Source organism: Amia ocellicauda, chromosome 10 (assembly GCF_036373705.1).
Source record: "Amia ocellicauda isolate fAmiCal2 chromosome 10, fAmiCal2.hap1, whole genome shotgun sequence".
Taxonomy (NCBI): Eukaryota; Metazoa; Chordata; class Actinopteri; order Amiiformes; family Amiidae; genus Amia; species Amia ocellicauda.
Window position 1 is genome coordinate 37,603,542 of NC_089859.1, and position 26,534 is coordinate 37,630,075.

Sequence of the window (26,534 nt, forward strand, 5' to 3'; positions counted from 1 at the left end):
GAGGAACAGACATAAGCTTCAGTGCTAGAACTATGTCATCACTAGTGGCTAGACGCTGTGGTCCCAGAAGCTGAAACTATGTAAACACAACTGCCGCTAAAAGCTATTTCCCTCAGTTATGTTTGATTGTGCTTAGGAACCTTTTTGCTTTTCATTGAAGATTCACTTCTAGAACTAATTACTGTCTGTTGTTTAGATTAATAAGGCTTCATCTTTTGTATTTGTATTTTAAATATTAATTACCTTAAGATTTTGTAATAAACATTGGACATAGCCACATATAGTATAAATAACAATTCAGAATGCTATCCAATGAAAGATCTCTTTCTAGTCAATCTGTAGAACATTAAGTCGGTCTACAACAATTAATCACCAACAATTCATCATCAACAATTCGTCCCCAACAATTAATCACCAGGTACAATTACTTGTGGAGGGTATGACAATTCGCCACCAACAATTCATTACAGACAGTAAGTCACCTCAATGACAAAAAATATATATATCAACAAGTTTCTCATAGAAATCACAATGTATCATAAGCTGTGCTAAAATAGCTCTATAATAAATCATAAATAACAAATACTATTAAATTACATCAATAAAACCCCAATAGAGATATTGATAATCATTCATAACAAATGCAGTAAGTAGAAACAGGGAATAGCATTTTCAATACATGAAACATTATGCCAAAGTGATTATAAAATAATACTTAAAAAACGTCTGTGAAATAGACACTATTGAAAGTAGAAAATTATAGAAATCAGCAATGTTAAGAAATAATAAAGGTAAACTATTTAAATTGCATTAATAAACTCTTAAAGAAATAAAGAACCTAGACAAATGTTAAATGTTAAAAGCTGGGCTACTATACTGCATTTAATATAACTTTTTACAATTCATCATGATTTTACAAATCTAACAATAATATTATATAAATGTATGGCAAATCATACAATAAAACATATTGTTACAATATGTTTTATTGTATGCTTTGTCATATTTTTATATAATTGCCTAGGCATTTACAATTATTCTTCTGTGATTGAATAAACATGGATGTGCTTTCAACAAAGTATAAGTAAATATTCATAAGTGATATAAGTCCTGAAATTATTATAAATAGAATAAAGCTATTGCATCATATAATTTATAAATAGATTTGCACTGCTTGTCTTATAAGCTAATTCCTATTCCTAGTCTTGAAATTAACACACAAAAAGTTATTATTCTAGATAAAAACGCAAAAGGAAATAATGCAACTCTTTAATTTCTTAGGGTAAAGATAGGTTGTTGATTCAGGCATGAATATGTCACTCAGGCTTATCTATATCTGACAAGACTAATACAAATACTAATACTAATACAGACTATGTACAAAATGTCTTGTTAACAGCAACAGAAAAGAACCTTGATAAAGATAACATTGTTTTAGCCTATTTTAACCAAAACATTCAGAACAATACAGGTTGAACTTATGTTTTCTTTGAAATCCCATATGGCTGACACATGGAAATAACAGCTTAAAATGATTTTTGACTCATTTTGCTTACATACCCAATTTGCACATATTAGTGTCATTATTGACAAATTATGATTCCATTAAAATGGCAATGCTTTACATTACATGTCAAAAGTGTTTAACACATATTTAATACTCATGAAATGAAATTATTTAATTATTTAACACATTAACTTCATACAAACACATTATATCCCTTGAATAATTTCTGAAAGAAGACTGTATATAGAGAGTTAAAATAATCTGAGGGGAAATGTTTTGTCACAACTTTGTGTGTGTGGGTGAAAAGAATGAAACACCTGTTTTGCGATGTACAATGTGTTCATTCGACACTGGACAGTCAGGTAAGCCAGCAGAGCAGTCACCTAGCTCACCCCAGCTGAGTACCATTTTTTCACGTGTTTACTAGTTTAGTGAAGAGATACATTGATCATTTACGTGGTTACTTGTTTAGCTAAGAGTTATATATATTTTGCACCTGTATTGTAGTAACAGCAGTGACTGTTTGTTAGTTAATTAGCACACTGACATAGCGCACTTTGTCCATAGATCGACAAGCAGTTTCTGTAAATCAGAAGCGGTTACATTGTAGGCTGTTATTATTTAGCATTGTTGCGAGCTATTGATCAGTGTAACTGCTTGTGTCTGGCACTGTCTTTGTCTGTATTTAGATTTAAAGCAGCCATTAATTGTGCTATTAGCAGTCCTGCCTGGGAGGGATTGTGCCATCCCAACAGCCTTGTGAGTTTATTGTCTAATTCCAATTTAAATTAGCCGGTCTTGACCTTTATTTCGCAGTGTGTTGTTGTCATTCGCCACTGGACAGTCAGGCAAAGCAGCAGAGCAGTCGCCTAGCTCACCCCAGCTGAGTATAGTTTTTTCATGTGTTTACTAGTTTAGTTAAGAGATACATCGATTGTTTATGTGTTTACTTTTCGGGATTGTGTCATCCCGACAGCCTTGTGTCATTAATGCCACACAAGTGTGTACCCTCCTAATTAACTACAGGTGGAGTATTTAATAGCCCCCTGGACCTCTACGCCAGCAGTCAGCACCAACAGCCTCAGTGCCCCCTTCTGAAGGGCCACAATTCCAAAGGCCAGGAACTCCAGCTGTGGGACTCCAGCGAGGAGAAGACTGCGAGGAGACGCCGCACAGCAACAGCAGGCAATCATGACTATCTCTCCTATTCCAGTCCTGCTCTCTCCTTCCTCTCGGCGTGCACCTGCACGCCATTGCCTCCCTAATCCCTCTAACATCATCTCACTGCCTCTCCCCTCCTCCTCCCTTCCCTCCATTCCCCTCTCTGGAGGCCTGTGGAACTGCCACTCAGCTTCCTACAAGGCCGACTTCATCTCTGCCTTCGCCTCCCACCACTCTCTGGATTTCCTTGCTGTCACCGAGACATGGATTTCCCCTGAGAACTCAACCACCCCTGCTGCCCTATCCCCTCTATTTGTCCTGTACCACTTCCCCTGTCTCACTGGACAGGGAGGCGGAACAGGGCTCCTGCCCTCTCCTTCTCTTCTCTTCTCTTCTCAGTCCCCCATTTCTCTCTTCTATCACGACTAACAGCTTTGAATTCCATGCAGTGGAACTCACCTCTCCCTCTCACCTCTTCCTTCAAGTTCTCTACCATCCTCCCAGTCCACTTGCCTCCTTCCTAGACGAACTTGACTTTCTTCTCTCCTCCCTCCCCTCGCTGTCCTCATCTACCATCCTCCTGGGAGACTTCAACATCCACCTCTCCAACCCTTCCCACTCTGACGGATTTCTCCTCCACTCTTTTAACTATCTGTCCCCATCTCCCCCGACTAACAGGGCAGGCCGCCAGCTAGATCTCATCTTCTCTAATGGCTGCTTCCCTTCTACACTCTCTGTGGCAGCGCTGGACATCTCAGACCACCAGTCTCCTTCTCCCTTTCTCTCTGACGTTGGAATCTCTTGGACTGCTCTCACCTGGTTCTCCTCCTACCTCAGTGACCGGACCTACCAAGTGACATGGCGAGGTTCCTCATCCACCCCCCACCTCTCCTCACAGGTGTACCCCAAGGCTCCGTCCTGGGCCCCCTCCTGTTCTCTCTCTACACTCGCTCCCTGGGCCCCCTCATCGCATCCCATGGTTTCTCCTACCACTTCTACGCTGATGATGATCTCCCTGTCTTATCCCTCTCTGACACTCTCATCCCCTCTCGCATCTCTTCCTCTTCGTCTGCTATCTCCGCCTGGATGTACTCACACCACCTCAAGCTCAACCTCTCCAAATCGGATCTCCTGTTTTCCCCCCATCTTCCTCACCTTCTGCTGACCTCTCCATCTCAATCCTCTTGGAAACTACAACACTCTTTCCCACTTCTTCCACTAAGAACCTAGGAGTGACCCTCGATCCTGTGCTCTCCTACACTCAGCACATCACCACGCTGACACGCACCTGCAGATTCTTTCTGAGCAACATACGCCGGATCCGTCCCTTCCTCACCGACTACTCGACTCAGCTGCTTGTCCAGTCACTGGTCCTCTCCCGCTTGGACTACTGCAACTCCCTCCTTGCCGGCCTGCCTGCAACAACTACCCACCCGCTCCAGCTCATCCAGAACTCTGCGGCTCGTCTAATATTCTCTCTGCCCCGATTCGCACACGCTACTCCACTGCTCCGCTCCCTCCACTGGCTTCCAATACTGGCACGCATTCAGTTCAAGACACTGCAGTCTCGACCAGACTGCACCTTCAGACCCTCTTCTCTCCATACATCCCCTCCAGACCACTGCGGTCTTCTGGGGCCAGAAGACTAACTCTGACTCCTCTCCACTCCCTTTCCTCCAGAGCCCGCTCCCTGGCTTCTAAATGGTGGAATGACCTTCCCGCTGAAGTCAAAACAGCAGCGTCTCTGACCTCCTTCCAGCGATTACTCAAGATACATCTTTTCAGACTGTACTTCTCATTTAGTCTTTCATTCTCCTGTAAGATTGCACTTTTAAAACGTTTTGTCATACTCTTGCCTTATATAAGACCTTATATATTGCTTAATGTATCTCATATACACTTGTGTAAATTCTAAATTTGTAAAATGTATTATGCCTGAACTGCACTGTATTATTGCATTTTGTATTGCTCTTATATTTTGTATATTTTGGAAAAGGCCGTCTGCTAATAAATAAATAAATAAATAAAATCTATCAATTATCATATAAAATAGTTTTCCAATTGACAACATAAACATAGATACTTTCAGAACAAGGGCTTGCACCTCTCTTGACTCTCTTGATTTTTCAGTACTATTTGAGTTGTATACTGTACAGTGAAAATATAATGTGATGGGGCACTATATAAATAAAGTTATTATTATTTGGTCTATGTAAGTATGACAAAAAAAATATGTAATACTCTGCAGGTTAATATGATAACCACACAGTAATTTGGAATAGGAGCATCAGTAATAGTATGTGAAAGTAGGCAATGCTCATATTTTTAGTCTTCATATGTAAGTTTGTATAAGTAAATGTAAGTTGTTATTATTATTATTATTATTAGTAGTAGTAGTAGTAGTAGTAGTAGTAGAAGTAGTAGTAGTATTAGTAGTAGTAATAGTAGTAGTAGTAGTATAATTAGTATAGTAGTGTAGATGTTGTAAATAATATTAAACGCAAAGTTAGAAAACATATTTAACAGAGGTCAGTTTAAATTTACGAATTGAATGTAGTACAAGTGGTAGAAGTATTAGTATCATAAGGTATTATAAGGTGAAAACATATTGTAATTACTTTCTTAAAAGCATGTTTAAATCGTGGTCAAATCATACAAAATATGCTATATTATAGGGAGTTGTCTGACATTTCGTAGCACAAAGTTGTGGCAAGAGTGCATAATATGGAATAATTACAATACAAACAATTGGTACTAAAGTCCTGTATATAAGAATTTAATGTAGTATAATTATTATTAGTTGTAGTACTGGTATAAGTATTCGTATAATACAGTATTAATGCAGAAATCAAATAATACATGATATGAGGACGGCATGGAAAATCCCAGAACAACATGGAAATGCGGAGAGAACAGCAGAGATAGGGAAGTGGAGTCTGACCGTTGGGTTGAAAAAAATATAAATGTTGGAACCTTGACTGCTGTAATTTGCATATCCAATGTTGATTGGCTACTGACGGTACAGCTTGGAATGTCTGCATGAGAATGCATTCCACCATTTAAGTCAATTGGATTTTTGGTGTTTTCGATTGCTCATAACTCAATAACTATAGATCCTAGCCATACAAAAAGCACAAGCAACCTAAACGGTATCATGATGTATAAGTGTGTGAAGTATGGTATTTGTAGGGTAAGAACTGTAGGAGGAGTATTTGTAAGAGAACAATGCAGACTAACTAGAATGGAAGTTTCTGGAGAAACTTTATCTGCATTGTATAAGGATAGTTTGTACACTGTATTAAAGCACTGCTGCTGAACCAGTATAATAGAATAGAATGCAAATACAGTTTAAAAGCTTAAATATCTTAAAAAATACACTAATTGCAATCAGTTGTTATATTTGCATTATATCAGTAGTAGTTTTAAGACAGTTGTAGGATATTATTTGGTAGAATGTATTTTTCTATGGGAAATATCTTGCTGTCTGGTTTGATACAGGAAAATTGTCATCTCCCTCTTTTTGCCTAGTTCCTGAGATTCCGAGGGGCCCTGCTAGCAGTTAAACTAGAGATAAGAGTACAAGGCCAAACACCTCAAAGAGGCCAAACAGTTAGGTTTCTTACTGCCATATCGAAATATGGTGTGATGTTGGTGAAATGTGATTGGTTAAAGAGAAACCTTATAACAGAAGGAAAAGACAAATAGAGAAGAAGAAGAGAGAACTCAGAGACAAGAAGAAGGGAAGTGCAGGAGGAAGAGATACACACCCGCTGCCGAACTGACCAGACTGACCTAAGCTGCACTGTGAGGAAAATAAGTAATATCCTATCCTTTCTGTTATCCAGCAGAAACTTTATATAACTTATGTTCAGTAATATAATTAAATGATATTGGTTTTCTATTTCTGTCACAAATAAATGATTATTGCACATCTGTGACTTCACTGCATCTTCCATCTAAAAAGAATCTTAAAAGAGAAACCAATTGACCTATGAGTTTTCCATTCAACCATTTATTTAGATTGACTGAAAAACCAAACATATGGAATTCTCTTACACTGTCATGAGTCTGAGCATCATGGTCACAATGAGCTAAATTATTGGATAGACTATATATTACTTCCAATCGGTGTATAAGAAGCAGTATCCTACCTGCATTGCTTACAGCACAATAAGTTATTTTATAATTTAATTGAGTTTAACAGAGGTCAAAGGTCAAAGTCTAGGATATTTAGAAATTTCTTAAGTAAACCCATGATTGGAGCTGTGGGCCTTCCTTCTCGGTGAAATTTGGATTTCCTGACTCAGAATATGAGTTTCACCTTTTAGATGGCGCATATATGTCTATATGCCTATATGTAACAGCAAACAGCAAACAGACTTATTCCAGGTTTGAAGGGAATGTCCTACTCAGAGAGACTGAGGGAACTGAACCTTTTCACCCTGGAACAGAGGAGACTACATGGGGTCTTCAAAATCATGAAAGGCATCAACCACATCAAACCAGAGGAGCTTTTCCAGATCAGCAGGGACACACACATCCGTGGACACAAATGGAAATTGGGCTTCAAGGCATTCAAGATGGAAAACAGGAGACACTTCTTCACATAGAGAGTTGTTACAATCTGGAACAAACTCCCAGCGATGTGGTTAAAGCTGAAAATTTGGGAACATTTAAAAATAGACTAGATAGGATCCTTGGATCACTTAGATACTAATGGATATCAAATGAGCACGATGGGTCAAAGGGCCTCCCCTCGTTTGTAAACATTCTTATGTTCTTATGTTCTATAATGACCAAAGGCCTATCTCCTCTCTGTTAGGCATTATAGACAGCCCACTTATGGTTTCTTATATGTGACCAACAGTAATAGTGACTGTATCTCTACTGTAAGGCAAAAAAACATTACATTGACCTTTGAAGCCTAATGGAACGGTTCAAACTCAATTTTATCCAAATAACACATTTGGCCTGATTTATATGTGGAATGATGCCTGTCGTGGCATTTCAAGTGTTTTAACACAAGAATCATACAATTTCATGTTTGACCTTGGAAGAGAGGTCATAGGTCAAGTTCAAGGACATTCATGGACAGAGGCTATATGGTTTCCGATATGTGTTCTATAGACAGTTTTACAATGCAGACAATAATAATACAGACCCTGTAAGAGAACATGACATGTTTTCACATTCAGACAATTTGAACAAATACATTAATAATATATATAATCTGAATATTTATTTTAAAAAATGGAATACCATGGCTTTGTAATCCTTCAGATCCATCTTTAAACTAAATGATGGCCATTCAGAGAGATACTCCATCTTTCATAATTTGTTCTGGTTCTACACATATTTCTTGTCTTTTGAGTTCAGGTAACTACACCAAAATGACACTGGGGTGCCTCTGTCTCAAAAGAGACAAGATTTAAAGGATTATGATTTCATACATGGATGATAACTTTGTTCATTTGTTTCTTTGAATACACAGTCATACACTCTTTGCTTCTGTTTTGTATAGACATGTTTATTATATATATATATATATATATATATATATATATATATATATATATATATATATATATATATATATATATATATATATATATATATATATATATATATTTAGAGGGTGGAAGTTACAATGCCTGAGTGATAATGAGTTGTGCTTTTAAAATGTCATCACTGCAGACAGTACAGTAGAATAGCCACATAACATATTTAGATGACTGGGAAGAAATATGTGTTTTTTGTTGTTGTATTTTCTGTACACTAAATAAGCTTTCTGTGTGTGTGCATGTGTGTGTGTGTGTGTTTATGGCCAGGTTTCCTTTATTACATACTCAATACATGAGTAAAGAGGAAACAGCAAAGCATGCTGTCTTTATACCACGAATAGAGCAGGTTGACTGAAAAGAGTGGGAAGATTGCTTCTGTTTCCTGCAAAGGTAAGCTTTGGCGTGAAATTAAACTGTTTTCCAAAATGATTCAAAGAAAAAAGACAAACGTTAAAGGAGCAAGATTAACCACCCACCTTTCAGGTTCAATTTCCCATTTTGTCAGCAAAGTTTTTCTATTTTAGTTTTTCTCTCTGTGGTGTCTTTTTTCATGAACACTAAATCCACAAACTCCGTCAGTTTTGTTTGACAACAAAACAACAAATACAATAAATGTTTATTATTTTGTGACATGATAGGCTGACTACCTGACTTCCCAGCACAGTCATGAAATTTTATTATTTGTCGATTACCCAGCATGCCCTAAGGAACGTAAAAAGTAATAGGAATTGTCTAATTATTGCTTAATTCATCAATCACAAAATTATTTGCATTAAAACAATCACATATATTGTTTGAGGGTTTATAAATAGTTTAAGGCTTAACTGTTGAAAATGTTATTGTCTTTTTTAGATCCTATGGTCTCCACTTAAATGCTTTATTAAAAATAACCCTTTCCTTTCGTTTTCTGTTTTTGTTTTTATGAATTGCCACTGCAATTGCTAATGAAATACCAATACAGCAAAGATAGAAGTAGTGCAGGACCTAAGGCAGGTATTAGTAAATTAACTGAACATATTCTGTTCCAAAATAGTACACTGATGTAGCATGTAAGTACACACCATTTGTCTGCTTGATTTGTTTTTTTATCAGTGTAATTTACTGCTACATCCACATGAAATATTCACCAAATACTCACTATCCATAAATATAGAATTGCTATCCATAATTATCAGGTGTGAAACTACACCAATCAATTATTCTGTAACCATACTGAACATAGTACTCCTGTTGACATTTTTAACAACTTTATCTTTATGTACTTATAGACTACAAAACCTTAATCACATTGTTAGTGTATGTATTATGGGAATCTTTGAGGACAAACAAGATGCTATTAATTTAAAGTGATGTCTGTATCACAAACTAATTAAATAAATAAACAAGCACACAAAAAAGGTAGGTCTGAATAGTATTGTTAAAATATACCAAATTAATTTTCATAAGAACCACATCATTTTTGTTTTTGACCATTCAAAATCCACAGAGAAACCTAAAATGCTGCTTGTGTTTACTTGGATGTTCATTGGATTTTTTTAGACAGAACTCTACTCCAAAGATCATTTTTTGGTTTTATTTTCTATTTTCCAATTCTATAATAGCTACACATTTTTTAATTAATATATTTATGTAAATAAGTACATAACTGCAAACATATGTCCCCTTGCTTTAAAAATGTGTGTACTTCATTCCATTATTTTGTTGTGGTATTAATAATGCCTCTGTGACACCAATGGAGCAGTTATCTTTTCATTAGTCCAGATGAAGATCATGCCTTATACAATGGAAGTTGTTAAGTGTAGTATGTGGGCAGATGCTGTGTGTACATAAATTGTCCCATGACATGTATCCACTGATTCTCATGATTTGCCAAGAGCAGAAGTCAAATCTCCAAAAATGGACCTTAAAGATCAAGGTAGACATAAATATTTTCCCGAATAGCTGTTAATTATAAATCACTGCTTATCTTTGTGTATCAGTCACTGAAGATTCCGTTTGTGTGTTTGCAGTGTCAGAAGAAACAATCAAATCTTCCCGTTTTTAAAGAGTAAAGAGACTAGACTCAATTGTTTGAATGTTATACCACAGCTATCTTTTTATCTTTTAATTAGTTTGGAAAATAATCCTTTAAAAAACTGCCAGTGAACATGTTATAAAACACAATCCTGCACAAAAAGATATACTATTAAAATAATGTTGTTCAAGATAAGAACTTGTATAGTTAAGCATTCTTGCAACATTTGTGTTATTGTGCATAATATGTTAGCTTTAATTTTACAAATCTACCCTACTTTGCAGTTAAGGCTGACTGTTTTCATTTGTAACAAAAACAATTCATGAAATGAGTGCTCTGTTCCATCAGTTAAGTTATTCCCCTATAAACCACATCCGTGTCGAGTACTGTGATTTTAAAATAGGTAACATGTATGGAAAGTAGAAGCTGACAGTGTGTTAGTAGTCACTTCAATAGTGCTCAGCTCCCTTGGTTTACAAACTTAGGGGGATGCAGGAAACAATATATATACTGTCTGTTTGGCAATGTAAAAGTTATAATACCCAAAAAACAAACACTTATCCCTGGTACACAGATATGTACATTCTTCAGAAGCCAAGAGGTTAATGCAATTTGTCCCCTATGTAGAACATAAGAACATAAGAAAATTTACAAATGAGAGGAGGCCATTCGACCCATCGTGCTCATTTGGTGTCCATTAATAACTGAGTGATCCAAGGATCCTATCCAGTCTGATTTTAAATGTCCCCAAATTTTCAGCTTCTACCACATTGCTGGGGAGTTTGTTCCAGATTGTGACAACTCTCTATGTGAAGAAGTGTCTCCTGTTTTCCGTCTTGAATGCCTTGAAGCCCAATTTCTATTTGTGTCCCCGGGTGTGTGTGTCCCTGCTGATCTGGAAAAGCTCCTCTAGTTTGAAGTGGTTGATGTCTTTCATGATTTTGAAGACTTGAATCAAGTCCCCATGTAGTCTCCTCTGTTCCAGGGTGAAAAGTTTCACTTCCCTCAGTCTCTCCTAGTAGGACATTCCCTTCAAACCTGGAATAAGTCTGGTTGCTCTCCTCTGAACTGCCTCTAGAGCAGCAATATCCTTCTTGAAGTGTCGAGCCCAGAACTGTACACAGTATTCCAGATGAGATCTAACTAGTGCATTGTACAGTCTTAACATTACTTCCCTTGTTTTAAATTCTACACTTTTGACAATATACCCTAACATTCTGTTTGCCTTTTTATTGCTTCCCCACATTGTTTGGATGGGGAGAGTGAGGAGTCCACGTAGACTCCTAGGTCTTTCTCATGCATTACTTCATCTAGTTCTATTCCTCCCATAGTGTAATTATATTGGACATTTTTGTTACCTGCATGTATTACCTTGCACTTGTCCACATTGAATATAATCTGCCAGGTGTCGGCCCACGACTGAATATTATCTAAGTCCCTTTGAATAACCTGTGCTGCAAAGACTGTATTTGCTGAGCCACCTATTTTAGTATCATCGGCAAATTTTACAAGTTTACTAACTATCCCGGAGTCCAGATCATTAATATAGATTAGAAAAAGCAAAGGCCCTAGTACTGATCCCTGTGGAACTCCACTAACAACCTCACTCCAGTTAGAGTCAACTCCTCTAATCGATACCCTCTGTTTCCTATACATCAACCAGTTCATAATCCATCTACTTACATTACCCTGAATGCCTGCAGCTTCCAATTTGAGGATCAGTATTTGGTGTGGAACCTTATCAAAAGCTTTTAGAAAATCTAAGTATATCATATCATATGCTTTCACATGATCTACATGCAGTTGCATGTTCAAAAAATTCTAATAAATTAATAAGACATGATCTGCCTCGTCTAAACCCATGTTGACTATCTCCAAGAATATGGTTTTCATTAAGGTGCTCCTCTATTTTCTGAAAGGTCTGTAATTTCCTGGCTCAGTTTGGTCCCCTTTCTTGTGGATTGGTATGACATTTGCTGTCATCCAGTCAGTTGGCACATCCCCTGTTCTAAGTGTCTTTTGGAATATTTGAGTTAGCGGCCTAAAAATTATTTCCCTCATTTCTTTAAGTAATGTTGGAAATATACGATCTTGCCCAGGTGATTTGTTTGATTTTAACGCTGCTAGTCCCTTTAGTACCTCCTCCTCATTTACCCTGATCTCTCTTAGGATTTGGCTGGACTGATTGTTAACCTGTGGCATGTTATTTGTTTTTTCTTTTGTAAAAACCTCTGTGAAATACTCATTTAGAACATTTGCCACATCTTGTTCGTTTTCTAAGATACTTCTATTTTTGCCCTTTATCTGTTTCACTTCCTCCTTTATTGACCTCTTGCTGTTGTAGTATTGAAAAAAGCTCTTTTCATTAGTTTTAGCTCCAAGAGCTATGTTCCTTTCTATTTCCCTCTTTGCTTTCCTGATCCCTTTCTTAACATCTCTTTGTAGCTCAACATATTCTTTGTATTTTGTTTCATCTCCATCCCTTTTGTATGCGCTATACAGCATTTTCTTTCTCTTGATAATTTTTTGCATACTTCTATTAAACCATTTTGGCCAATGTTTTTTGGTCCTCAATTTGGTAAGTTTTGGTACAACTTTCAACTGAGCCTCAAGTAGTATATTCTTAAAATATAACCATCCATTTTCGACTCAATCTGTATCCAGTGTGTATCCAGTGTGCCCCAGTGTAATTCTTCTAAGTGCCGCCTCATACCTTCAAGGTTTGCATTTCTAAAATTGTAGACCATTGTTTTAGACTTGGTCCTTGTTTTTTGAATGCCTCAAAGCTAACCATATTGTGATCACAGTTTGCCATTGGTTCGCTAACTAGTGTCCCTCTGACTCTATCTTGGTCATTTGAAAAGATCAAGTCAATGCATGTGCTCTCCCTGGTTGGTTCCCTGACAAATTGAGTTAGAAAGCAGTCATTTACCATCTCAACCATTTCTATTACTGCTTCTGCAGTCCTGACTGGGCTTTCCCAGTCTATGTTTGGGAAATTGAAACCCCCCATTTTAACAGCTACATCCTTACTACATGCAGTCCTGATTACATTGTACAATACAACATCGTGCTGAATATCTGAGTTGGGCGGTCTGTAACACACTCCGTCCACTAATCCTCTGGATCTCTTGTTCAAAAGTTTGACCCACAAGGATTCTGTTTCATTACTGGGATCTAATTTGAGTTCTTCTGCCTCAATGTCAAAAATGTACAGTCAGTCATTTTGGACCGACGTGTTACACAGCGCTCTCCACCACCATCACCAAAACACCAAATGAGGGAATATATTTTTGAAAAATGGTGTTCCATCCCTCTAGTAGAGTTCTAGAGACTCATAGAATCTATGCCAAGGTGCATTGCAGCTGTTCTGGCGGCTCGTGGTGGCCCAACACCTTACTGAGATACTTTATGTTGTTTTTCCCTTTAATTTGTCACCTGTCTGTAGGTTTATGTGTCTTCATGTTTGAACATGAGTTAGGATGCCTGAAATGAAATTATGTACTGTGTACCATAAGCTATGATAAACCTTGCTTTAAGACATCAACAATAGTAAAAACCTGGGGGCATGTCAATCAGCATAGACCTTGCCCCAAAGCAAATTTAGATTATATGAAACTATGGTATTCGAATGCAATGTGGCTTTACACCCTTTCCTGATTTAATAAAGTTAACTAAAAAGCACAGTACAAGTACATAAGTTTATGAAGCACAGGACTTGTCAAAATCAAAACTACAACCCAACTGCCAATCACAAATTAAAAACAGAGAACTGTAAGTGATGGTCAAAGGACGAATGCTCTGTCAAACAAAACCCTGCCATCAAGTATTAGAATTTGACATTTTCTATTGACTTGATTGTAAGAGAATTTGATTATGCTTGGTTTTTCAGTCAATCTAAATAAATAGTTGAACTGAAAACTCATAGGTCAATTGGTTTCGCTTTTAAGATTCTTTTTAGAGGGAAGATGCGGTCAAGTCATTTATTTTGACAAAAATAGGAAACTAATATAATTCAATTATATTACTGAAAACAAGTAATATTAAGCTTCTGCTGGATTACAGTAAGAAACAGATAATACACATTTTCTTCTTTCTCCTCACAGTACAGCTTATAGGCCAATCTGGTCAGGCAGGAAGCGGTGTGTCTCTCTCTGTCTCCCTCCAGCTCTCTCTTGTGTCTCGTTGCAGAATGAAGAAGTTAAGAGAACTAAAATTCTCTTTGTTTTTCCTTTTAGAATTTCCCATAGAAAAATACATTATAACAAATAATATCTTACATGATGGAATCAAAGTTTAGATTTTAACCTGATCTGGAGTCCTTTATACAGTAGATATTGCATTACTATACAATTTACAGTGGCTTTCATGTGACACACCTTAATTGCACAGAGGTGGATTCTATTCAACTAATTAAGTGATTTCTAAAGACAACTGGTTTCACCACAGCTCAATCAAGTGTGTCACAGCAAAGGGGTGATTACTTATGCATTAAATTATTTTCTGTTTTGTATTTGTAATACATTTAGAACAATTTGCAGATTATATTTTGCACTTTGACATTATGGACATTTGCTGTGTTGATCAGTGGCAAAAACTCCTGATTTAAATCCATTCTGATTTCATGTTGTAACACAATGAAATGTGGAAAAGTCCAAGGGGGGTGAATACTTTTGAGAGCCACTGTATGTTCTGATTTAAAGGGGTCATGAACTGAGAAATCAAAATTCCCTTGATCTTTTGACATATAAGAGGTAATTGTACTATAAAAACATCCTGTAAGTTTCAGAACTCAAAACTTTATCATTTGTCTAAAAACAGCTTATATTGAAGTCAATCTGCAAAAACAACAGGATTTGGAATGTGCCACTTTATTACGTAATAGTGTGGCTAAACCCCGCCTCCGCAGAAGAAGATCAACGCCTGCTTCTACATTACTGACTACTTAGCCCCGCCCACTGAATAACGCATATAGTAGGTAAATAACGAGAGAGGCAAACGCAGGTCTACGCAGAAACCAAACGATAAAGATGGCTCCGAAGACAACAATTGCCAAGTTTTTTACTTTAATGAAAATGATGGATGATGAATATAAGAACGACAGCTTGACAAACGATGGTACATTAATTTATACTTCGTTTACATGAAGCAGCGCGAATTATCCGTTGTCAAATATAACTGTATTAATGCCTAGAATCTAAACTTTATATGCAACAACCAATGAAATATAAAATGTGTAATATGCATAAATGTTAACAACATAACGACACAAACTGCTTTTTGTAGCGTCTTCGGCTAAATAATGTAATAGGCTAACTACCTTACAAATACATAAAGTATAAATATAAATAAAGATAATTATTTACCACACTGTCGCAGGCTGTAGTATCCTTGCCATTTGAGGTGCAGGTTCATTGTCTTCTGATTCGGGATCAGACTCTGGATCAAACATGTTTGGCTGAATTTCACCAGCTGCCATTTCTCAACATCGGAAATTTTCAAAACAATTCCACACGTGTACTGACGGGGAGTTGAAAATGTTTAAATATGCAAAACTGTTAGCCAATCATACCAGCCGGCATTTACTTCTGAGTCTACAATCCGCCACGCCTATTCAAACGGTGTGTTCCGATGAGGGGGGTCAAAACAGGACAGAAAATAGCCTATTACTTCTAAATTATGATGTTTTTTATGTAAAAATCTTGATAACATTATAAGTGGACCTCGGAGAACAGTACAAAATGAAAAAAGGCAGTTAATGACCCCTTTAAGGGTACATACTGTTATTTTTGGATATGATTGAATTTTTAAAGCAGTCTACACTCAAACAGCTTTTGAGTTCAGAAGCTTTGAAGAACAGATATTCACAAAGTGAAAATATAACTGTAAAGAGCAAAGTGTTTGTTGTTAAGCCAGGAGGGATAGGATCCATAATTGTTATAGGAATATGAATTGTCATAAAGCACCAGATTATGATAAGCCACATACGTGACTAATATTAAAGGCCAAAACACCATCTTGGATTTAAAAAGAAAAAACAACAACTGTGAAACTGCATAAGCTTTCCCCAGTGGAGTTATATATTGAAAGAAACATGTTAGATGAAAATCTATATCATTGCCCTGGGCCCTGGGAAACACTGCATGCCTGTGCTATAATAAGGTTATTCATCTTGGACTTCGAGAGCCTGGCCTGGAAATGTATAAGAAGTCTTTCCAGTCCCTTACATGCATTGATAAACACAACCTCACTAATCTGAAGGAGTATTCAAACTAACACCTACGGTTAGGTGAGGACATGTTTTTGAGATATTGCAATTGTTAGTGTTATCCTTATGAAAGTTCACCATTTTATTTATTTTTTTATTTATAATGGTAACAGGAACAGAGAAGGAAAGCAGAATGTAATCCAAATTAGTAGGAAGTTAATATTAGAAAATTACCATTTGCTGGCAGGTAGGTGAAGCGCTGGTATTGGCTTCTCTTCCTCTTCCCATTGCAGACGTAAAAATTCACTGGAACAGGACTGGTCACCCTCTGATTCCTGTATGGCGGAATCTCCACAACCAATGTAGTCTACAAATAGACACATGTAGTATGCAATCACAATGTCAAGCCAGAAAAGGGAATCTTTTAACAATGAAGAAACCTGAATCAGGACATTGTGCCTTCAGTTAAGATAAGGCCTTTTAGATAAGCCATGCAAATTTAATAAAATAACTGTAGTATATGTACAGTTACGTTCCATAAATGGACAGTGACACAGTTGTCATCATTTTGGCTTTGTATGCCATCACAATGGATTTGAAAGGGAAACAGTCAAGATATACTTTAAGTGTAGACTTTCATCTTTAATTTGAGGGTAGTTACATCCAAACTGGGTAAACGGTGTAGGAATTACACCCATTTTTATATTTGTTCCCCCCAATTTTAGGAGCTCAAAAGTAATTGGCTGCTCAGCTGTCTCAGGTGTTCCATGGCCATGGTGTGTTATTCCCCCATTAGTTCAATTACAGGTAAGCAGATAAAAGGTCTAGATTTGAAGTGTGGCATTTGCATTTGGAATCTGTTGCTGTTAACCCTCAATATGAAGTCCAAAGAGCTGCCACTGCAAGTGAAGCAAGCTATCATTAGGCTGAGAAATCAAAACAAACCAATCAGATAGATAGCAAAAACATTAGGTGTGGCCAAATCAACTATTTGGTACATTTTTAAAAAGAAAGAACGAACTGGTGAGCTCAGGAACACCAAAAGGTTCGGAAGACCATGGAAAACAACTGTGGTGGATTACAGAAGAATTATTTCCCTGGTGAAGAAAAACCCCTTCACAACAGTTGGCCAGATTAAGAACACCCTCCAGGAGGTAGGCATATCTATGTCAAAGTCAACAATCAAGAGAAGACTTCACCAGAGGAAATACAGAGGGTTTACCACAAGGTGTAAACCATTGGTAGACCCCAAAATCAGGAAGACCAGGTCAAAGTTTACCAAAACATCTAAAGAACCCTGTTCTGGAACAGTTCTGGAACAACATCCTATGGACAGAGACAAAGATCAACTTGTACCAGAATGATGGGAAGAGTATGGAGAAGGGAAGGAACTGCTCATGATCCGAAGCATACCACCTCATTTGTGAAGCAGGGTGGAGGTAGTGTTATGGCATGGGCATGTATGGCTGCCAAGGGAACTGGTTCCCTCGTATTTATTGATGATGTGACTGATGACAAAAGCAGCAGGATGAAATCTGAAGTGTTCAGGGCTATATTTTCTGCTCAGATTCAGCCAAATGCTTAAAAACTCATTGGACGGCACTTCACAGTGCAGGTGGACAATGACCTGAAGCTACTGCAAAAGCAACCCAATACGAAGAAGTGGAATGTTCTGCAATGGCCAAGTCAATCACCTGACCTGAATCCAATTGAATATGCATTTCACTTGCTGAAGGCAAAACTGAAGGCAAAACGCCCCAAGAACAAGCAGGAACTAAAGACAGCTGCAGTACAGGCCTAGCAGAGCATCTCCAGGGAAGAAACCCAGCATCTGGTGATGTCTATGGGTTCTAGAATTCAGGCAGTCATTGACTGCAAAGGATTTGCAACCAAGTATTGAAACTGACAATTTAATTCATGATTATGTTAGTTTGTCCAAATATTTTTGAGACCATAAACTTGGGGGGCCACATTAAAGATTTAAAGAATTAAAGATGAAAGTCTACACTTAAAGCACATCTTGATTGTTTCCTTTCAAATCCATTGTGGTGGCGTACAGAGCCAACATGATGACAATTGTGTCACTGTCCAAATATTTATGGACCTAACTGTATAAAGTTATTTATTTCAATTTGCATGGATTATCTATGAGGCCTAATCTTAACTGAATGAACAAATGAATTAACTACTGAAACAATGTATACAATATTCTTATTCTTATTCTTCTGCTTTTGCTTGTTCTTCTGTTCTTATTCTTTTTAAGTATTATTAAGGAATGCAATACATTTATCAATGCAAGTGATGTGGTATGGTACATGTGAACAGAAATAAATATACCAGATTATATGGAAATATTTGTGCTTGGAATCCCAGTAAATGGGATTTTTTAACAAGATGTACAAAAATGAACGCTGTCGTTGAAAATATCAACCATATACAGAGTTAAAAATAGACAATCTTAAACACATTAATGGGCAAGATCCCATTATAACAACATAATGAAATAAGACTTTGGAGGATCCTTACTATACAAAATAGATTACCCCCCCGCACCACCACCACCAATTAAGTACAAAATACAAACAGCCTTTGGAACATGTACTTTGACATTATCTTCCAACATCCAGTCTGACAGGAACAGTTATCTTATTGGTTACAAATGTATAACTAACTTTTTCTGAAATAGTTCAAGATACATGTTTTTGTTTTAAGTGAAGGTATGATATACTTTTTGGGGGCTCTTCTGCAATAGACAATGTATCTGTTTTCAAATCAGATAAGATATTTAAGATCTATGGATTTTTCAGATTTTGGATGAATGACAAATCATAATAAAACAGGATCATCAAAACAAACAAAACTAATAGTAACAAAATCTTGATAAAGTGTTGAGATTAAACAAGAAAATGCATTTCATATAATATATTACAGGGGTTGTAGCTGGCATGAGCAATATTTACTGTGGTTAACATCCAACATTACAACAGTAGGTTTTAGAATCCATTTGTATTTCAGACAGACACTGTTTAATGGAAGATGGTTTCAGAAGCCAGACAGGAGTAAGGTCATGAATTGCAAAGACAAGAAAAGGAGCAGCTGTGACTACCACCAAGAAATATTGTGCAAAACAAAATGTGTATTTTGATTTCCTTCCATAAAAAGCTAAACTGGATGAGGCATCACAGAAGGCAACTTTTAAAGGCAGCTCACTTCACAAAGTATTTCCAAAGAGATAAACAGCTAAAGAACAGCTAAAGAAAAAGATAAGGGGCCCGATACTGCGCAAATGGCTATCATGCAAAAGTGTGCATTACTTGCCATATTCAAAACAATCCATTCTGTACCATCCATCCTCAAAATCACTTATCCTGGTGAGGGGGAAGCCAGAGCCAATCCTGGCAGGCATAGGATGCCAGTACATCACTGGGCAACATCCACAGACAGACACCAATTTAGAGTAACCAATCCACATGTCTTGGGATGGTGAGAGGATATCAGAGTGCCCAGAGAAAACCCATGCAGACATGGAGAGAAGATGCAAAGTCCACACAGACAGGCCCCCAAGCCAAGACTCAAACTCAGGACCCCAGAGCTATAAGGCAGCAGCACTAACCACTATACCACCCATTCTATATTATTCACCCTTTAATTGTATACATGGCGCAATATCGGGGGAGTGGCTGAAATTATGAGTGATTTTGCTATATTTCTACCTCTGTGTCATGCAAAAAAACAGGTTTGCAACATGCAATAACACGTGGAAAAGGATGGAAAATGCTATATTCCAATATAATGCAAAGATTTGCACCATGTTTGAAAATCTCTAAATTTTGGGGGAATCAACACTTTTTTTTTGAGGCACAATTTTTTTGCGGAAAGTGTATAAAGTTTGAATATCAGGCCCAAGATGCTCTGAGGTGTTAGGAGACCACAACTCAATTTTTATTTTTCCTGCCCATTTGTCTGTTCAAAAAACATACAATATACTCTCTCTCTCTCTCTCTCTCTCTCTCTCTCTCTCTCTCTCTCTCTCTCTATCTATCTCTCTATATATATAATGGTCTTTAAGAAAAGCATTTATTTCAAATCAAACAGAAAACCTTTGTCTTCAATATTTCCTTCTGAATCTAAAGCTATGCAGTAGTTTTCCTATTAGCGGCTTGTAACCCTGCAGTATGTGCACGGATACTGTACTGTAGCTCTTGTGATGTGATCTCTTGCGTGATTCGCCTTTATAATGTAACACTACAGAAGGGCAGGGCTGGTCAGTTTTAACGATTTGATTTTAATTACTCTGTGTACCTGAATACACTCTGCATACCCGTTCTTGACTTTTCCTAAATATATGTATAAAATATGCCTACAGCGTTTTAGCTGCATAAACCCAAATCAAGTTCAAGTTGCCAATCTCTACCTCACCTACAGTCTAAAGTTTTTCATGTGTTTGAAAAACACACGCATTGTATAGCATTACAAGTTTCTTCTTACAACTGGAGTCAGATTGAGTGTACACAGTGATTACCCAACACTGGTCTCATTGATGCGCAGTGACGCGTTTAAAAAAAAAACTGCTTTGATGTTATCTATACCAATCATTGTAATGTTTTATGTTAATATTTCTATTTAAATACTACATTTGTGCTAGTTTTATTCGATCGTTTGCCATCCATTATACCACAGCGTTAAAGGGCTATCGGCGCTTCTAGCGCTTCTAGTGTTAACCGTATAATCGTCAGTTATTATAAAGAAGGGGGAAAAATACATCTGCTCGATTCAATTGAGAAAATATGGATTGTTGATCAATTCATTAGTTGATTAATAGACCCACTTATTCGATTAATCGAAGAAGCTCTAATATATACACACCTTCAATTTATTTTAAATAACTGCATGAAGCCCCGGCGTCAGTTGAAGACTGGAGTTTGAATTAAACATTTTTAAATAAAAAGACATCGTGGACTCATGCCGGGTAAGAAGAGCCTGGAAACATTGCTTAATTGTAGAAGTAGGCTAATAGCCCTGGCTTTTATTTTTTTAATTTTAATTAATAGTAATAATAATAATAATAATAATAATAATAATAATATTATTATTATTTAATAATTTGCTTTCCAAAGATTCAAACAAATCACATTCAATGCATGGTGAGCTATACACTGGATTGAAAACAAGATACCGGTTATTCTGTTAGCAGTCTAAGATTCGATATACTTTTGATATACATATGCTCTCACTAAATAAACAAAAAGCACTTAAACAAAACTGTGGAAATATGCTTTAAACCAAACCATCAACATTATATACTTCATTAATGCATTGTTTATGTAGCAATTGGCAGTTTGTTCATATATATATATATATATATATATATATATATACACAGTGCATCCGGAAGGTATTCACAGTGCTTCACTTTTTCCACATTTTGTTATGTTACAGCCTTATTCCAAAATGGATTCAATTCATTATTTTCCTCAAAATTCTACAAACAATACCCCATAATGACAACGTGAAAGAAGTTTGTTTGAAATCTTTGCAAATTAAAAAAAAATAAAAAACAAAAAAAGCACATGTACATAAGTATTCATAGCCTTTGCCATGACACTCAAAATTTAGCTCAGGTGCATCCTGTTTACACTGATCATCCTTGAGATGTTTCTACAACTTGATTGGAGTCCACCTGTCGTAAATTCAGTTGATTGGACATGATTTGGAAAGTCACACACCTGTCTATATAAGGTCCCACAGTTAACAGTGCATGTCAGAGCACAAACCAAGCCATGAAGTCCAAGGAATTGTCTGTAGACCGCCGAAACAGGATTGTATCGAGGCACAAATCTGGGGAAGGGTACAGAAAAATTTATACAGCATTGAAGGTCCCTCTGAGCACGGTGGGCTCCATCATCCGTAAATGGAAGAAGTTTGGAACCACCAGGAGTCTTCTTAGAGCTTGCCGCCCAGTCAAACTGAGCGATTGGGGGAGAAGGGCCTTAGTCAGTGAGGTGACCAAGAACCCGATGGTCACTCTGACAGAGCTCCAGCGTGTCTCTGTGGAGAGAGGAGAACCTTCCAGAAGAACAACCATCTCTGCAGCACTCCACCAATCAGGCCTGTATGGTAGAGTGGCCAGACGGATCCACTCCTCAGTAAAAGGCACATGACAGCCCACCTGGAGTTTGCCAAAAGGCACCTGAAGGATTCTCTGGTCTGATGAAACAAAGATTGAACTCTTGGCCTGAATGGCAAGTGTCATGTCTGGAGGAAACCAGGCACCGCTCATCACCTGACCAATACCATCCCTACAGTGAAGCATGGTGGTGGCAGCATCATGCTGTGAGGATGTTTTTCAGTGGCAGGAACTGGGAGACTAGTCAGGATCGAGGGAAAGATGAATGCAGCAATGTACAGAGACATCCTTGATGAAAACCTGCTCAAGAGCGCTCTGGACCTCAGACTGGGGCGAAGGTTCATCTTCCAACAGGACAACGACCCTAAGCACACAGCCAAGATAACAAAGGAGTGGCTACAAGACAACTCTGTGTATGTCCTTGAGTGGCCCAGCCAGAGCCCAGACTTGAACCCGATTTGAACATCTCTGGAGAGATCTGAAAATGGCTGTGCACTGACGCTCCCCATCCAACCTGATGGAGCTTGAGAGGTCCTACAAAGAAGAATGGGAGAAACTGCCCACAAATAGGTGTGCCAAGCTTGTAGCATCATACTCAAAAAGACTTGAGGCTGTAATTGGTGCCAAAGGTGCTTCAACAAAATATTGATCAAAGGCTGTGAATACTTATGTACATGTGCTTTTTTTGTTTTTTATTTTTAATAAATTTTTCAGATTTCAAACCAACTTATTTCACGTTGTCATTATGGGGTATTGTTTGCAGAATTTTGAGGAAAATAATGAATTGAATCCATTTTGGAATAAGGCTGTAACATAAAAAATGTGGAAAAAGTGAAGCGCTGTGAATACTTTCCGGATGGACATTGATGGACTTTGATGTACTGGGGTAAACAATTGTTATATTACAGTTTTATTTGAAATGTTTCAAATCGTTAAGCCAAAATGTTTACCCACTAACAATTTGTTTAAATGTCACTACATGTCATGCTAGTTCCCCAGACCCAGGTCCTTATTCTCCTTTCATAAACAAGTGGCACAATTAGATGTGAATGTTTTATAGTTAATACAACTTTACTCACAGACTTGAATGAGTCCTTGTCAATTTTTGCTTCAGTTTCCCATATGTGATGGCCATCTTGAAAAATAAAACAAACAAACAATCACGTAACACATCAATCTGTTAATGAACAACACATCTATTCAGTGTGTGCATGATCTCAAAGTAAGTAAGTAAAAACAAGAAGCATATATATATATATGTGTGTGTGTGTGTGTGTGTGTGTGTGTGTGTGTGTGCGCGCGCGTGCGTTTAATATGGAGGTTATACTGTAATAAAGGCCTCTTACATTAACGTATTTCTCTTAAAGGTAAATCCTGTACCATATCACATGTATTTATTGAGCACAACGTTGTCATTTGCAATTTGCATGTTTTGCTTAGGTCTATCTTAGAGTTATGAAAAAGAAAGACTTAAAAAATGTGTCTTCCTTTGATTACACTAAATATCATGATGTGAGTATATGTTAAATTAAATTATTTAAATAATTTAAAAGTTAAAAGAACACATAAATAAAACATTTTATTTTTTCAAAGATATAATATTTAATAGATGTTCCCCATTTTTTTTCTGGCATATATATTTAAAGTACGCTTAACTTCAGCTGAGGAGTATATGTCAAAGCATGAATGGAAACCAAATCTTATAATGGAATGGTCTAGAAAAAGTTGCAGAATAAGAAGCCCTGGCATAGACTGGAGAGTATAAAGAGCACTCTACAGAAACAAAAAAAAACCAGGTATTTCCTATTAATGTGACTCAACAATAAAGACCCAACTCTCTTTAACCCACACAATTGTAAATAAAGAAATAGAGTGAAATGGGATGACAGTATCAACATGTATATGCATGGTCTTGTCTTATTTGGTGCTACTTGCTGGGTGGAACCTCTGTGGCAAAGCTATCAACAATTGTCAGAGCAGCTCTGAGGGATCCATGTTTCAAAAACGTCTTTCTCATAGGAGATGGTATGAGCCCAGCTTAATAAATCAGCTTAACCCCCTCCCCCCAAAAAAGTACAATGATAATTGTATGACCTATTCAGTAAACATGATGGAAATTAAGTGTATGTGCTTATAGGACTCAAAATACAAGTTTCTTTAAACAGGGGGTATGAGAACAAGCTACCTAGGCATGTTGTTGATGCAGATTCCTTTGTATCCTTCAGAAAAGTGGCTTCATAAAATCCTGAGATAAATTAGCTGTTCATTACTGAAATAATGTTGTTGAAATACAATAGCTACACCACAACATGGATTCTGCCTTCTTCACTAAGCTGTCAGTACTCCTGTTCTCTCCATTATTACTTTTAATTTGGTAATACAAAACCAGCCAGCAATTCTTACAATAATAACTCAAGAACAGCATTGTTGTGAATGCCTATTCCTATATACAGTCCTCTACATTGTTGGTGGTTTATTTTTTTTCGTGTTGAGACCTTCCCTTCTCTAAGAATATATTTGTTTTTGCTTTTATCCAGATTACCAGCATGTCTTGGGTGGATATTGCAGTTTATTTGAAGTTGACAGCCAGTCTTTTAACTTAAAAGTAATTCAAAGGCTTACATATCAATAATCAGTAACCTATCAATGTTGGTCACGTCAGTCATTTTGTTTTAATGATAATTATGTTGTACTACTTGATTTGGCTCTGGCAATCCTCATAACCTCATTATTATGGTTCTCACTGTGGCTAGTATACTTGAGTTGACACTGGTATAACATTGCCAGGCAATTGGGGTTAAGTGTAGCCTAAACAGAGTCTGTAAATCAATATTGCTTCACAAAGTCTTTGTCACTGCCAGTGAAAGTTACAGTACACATTTTCACAAAGCACTCAGCCTAAAAACTCCACAACCTGACCTATGGACAATATTCTTGGGCAGACTTCTCACAACACAAACTTATCTGAGCTAATTTCCTTCAAGAAGGCTTCTTGAGTTCTAAATTTTAGGTTGGACACACTTGAGGTGAAGGGAAAATGATGGCATGGGCAAACATCCGCAATTTTATGTGACCTATCTGGGACTAAAACACCTTTACTTAATTGCCCTTCATACACCTAACTTCACAAAATAAACCATAAAGTGAGGACTTCAGAACATAAATTAAGGTATAAAAGTTCTCTACAATAAAGTCTTACAAGCTGAGCTGTACATAACAAGAAAGTGACTTCTAATATATTTGTTCACCCACCCCATATATTACATCCTTTTGTCTTCCTCATTAAAACATCATACTTTTTTTACGTCTCAGCTCTGACATTTGTATAATATTTTACTTTACTGAAAAAATCTTGCGACATACAGCCTTCATGCTAGCCAATAAAAAATCCATCTGTTTGAAATCAATAACACACATTTTTAAATGGTTAAAAAGCTCATTGCTATTTTTATATCATACTTCAATGAATACACTTTTTTTTGGTCTGTTTATACAATCATTAGAAAACCACTATACGTTTACACCAATGACTCATTAGCACTGTCTGAAATAGAAATTACAGCACACACAAGTCTCTTTGTATCTCCAGCAGTTTCAGACACTGCAAGTTGTGGCTGTAAAAGTAGGGCTTGCCTTTTTCTCAACCTGGAAATGTGGCTATAAGTAGTATGCCTGCTTGTAACAGTTATGATATCGTCCAACTCTGGTGAAAGGTCATTAAAGGAAATATCATTAAAATAAATGTCTGAAACTCTTAGAGTATCACTTTTGTATAGTTAATGGATATTATACTTTGTTCAAAACAATATATATACATAAATACTAGACCAGGGCACCTTTGTATTTGGGGTGTGGCATACTAACATTCTGTTTCTAACATCAGTCTCATGAGGAATATCTACTCTTCTGTTTGGAAATACCAAGAACTGTTGTAGGATGCTGGTCAGTGTCCACAC

General features: G+C 37.0%; 1 protein-coding gene across 3 annotated transcripts in view; it reads right to left on the bottom strand.

Moving 5' to 3' along the window:
* nfatc1 (nuclear factor of activated T cells 1) overlaps positions 1-26,534 on the bottom strand; it is a 155,918-nt gene that overhangs the window by 75,108 nt on the left and 54,276 nt on the right. For all 3 annotated transcript variants that reach the window (XM_066716054.1, XM_066716052.1, XM_066716053.1), the window contains exons 7-8: positions 23,658-23,713; positions 16,686-16,818 (exon numbers count right to left, since the gene is read on the bottom strand). In XM_066716054.1, the coding sequence (XP_066572151.1) occupies positions 16,686-16,818; positions 23,658-23,713 (189 nt within the window). The remainder of the gene's footprint in view (positions 1-16,685; positions 16,819-23,657; positions 23,714-26,534) is intronic.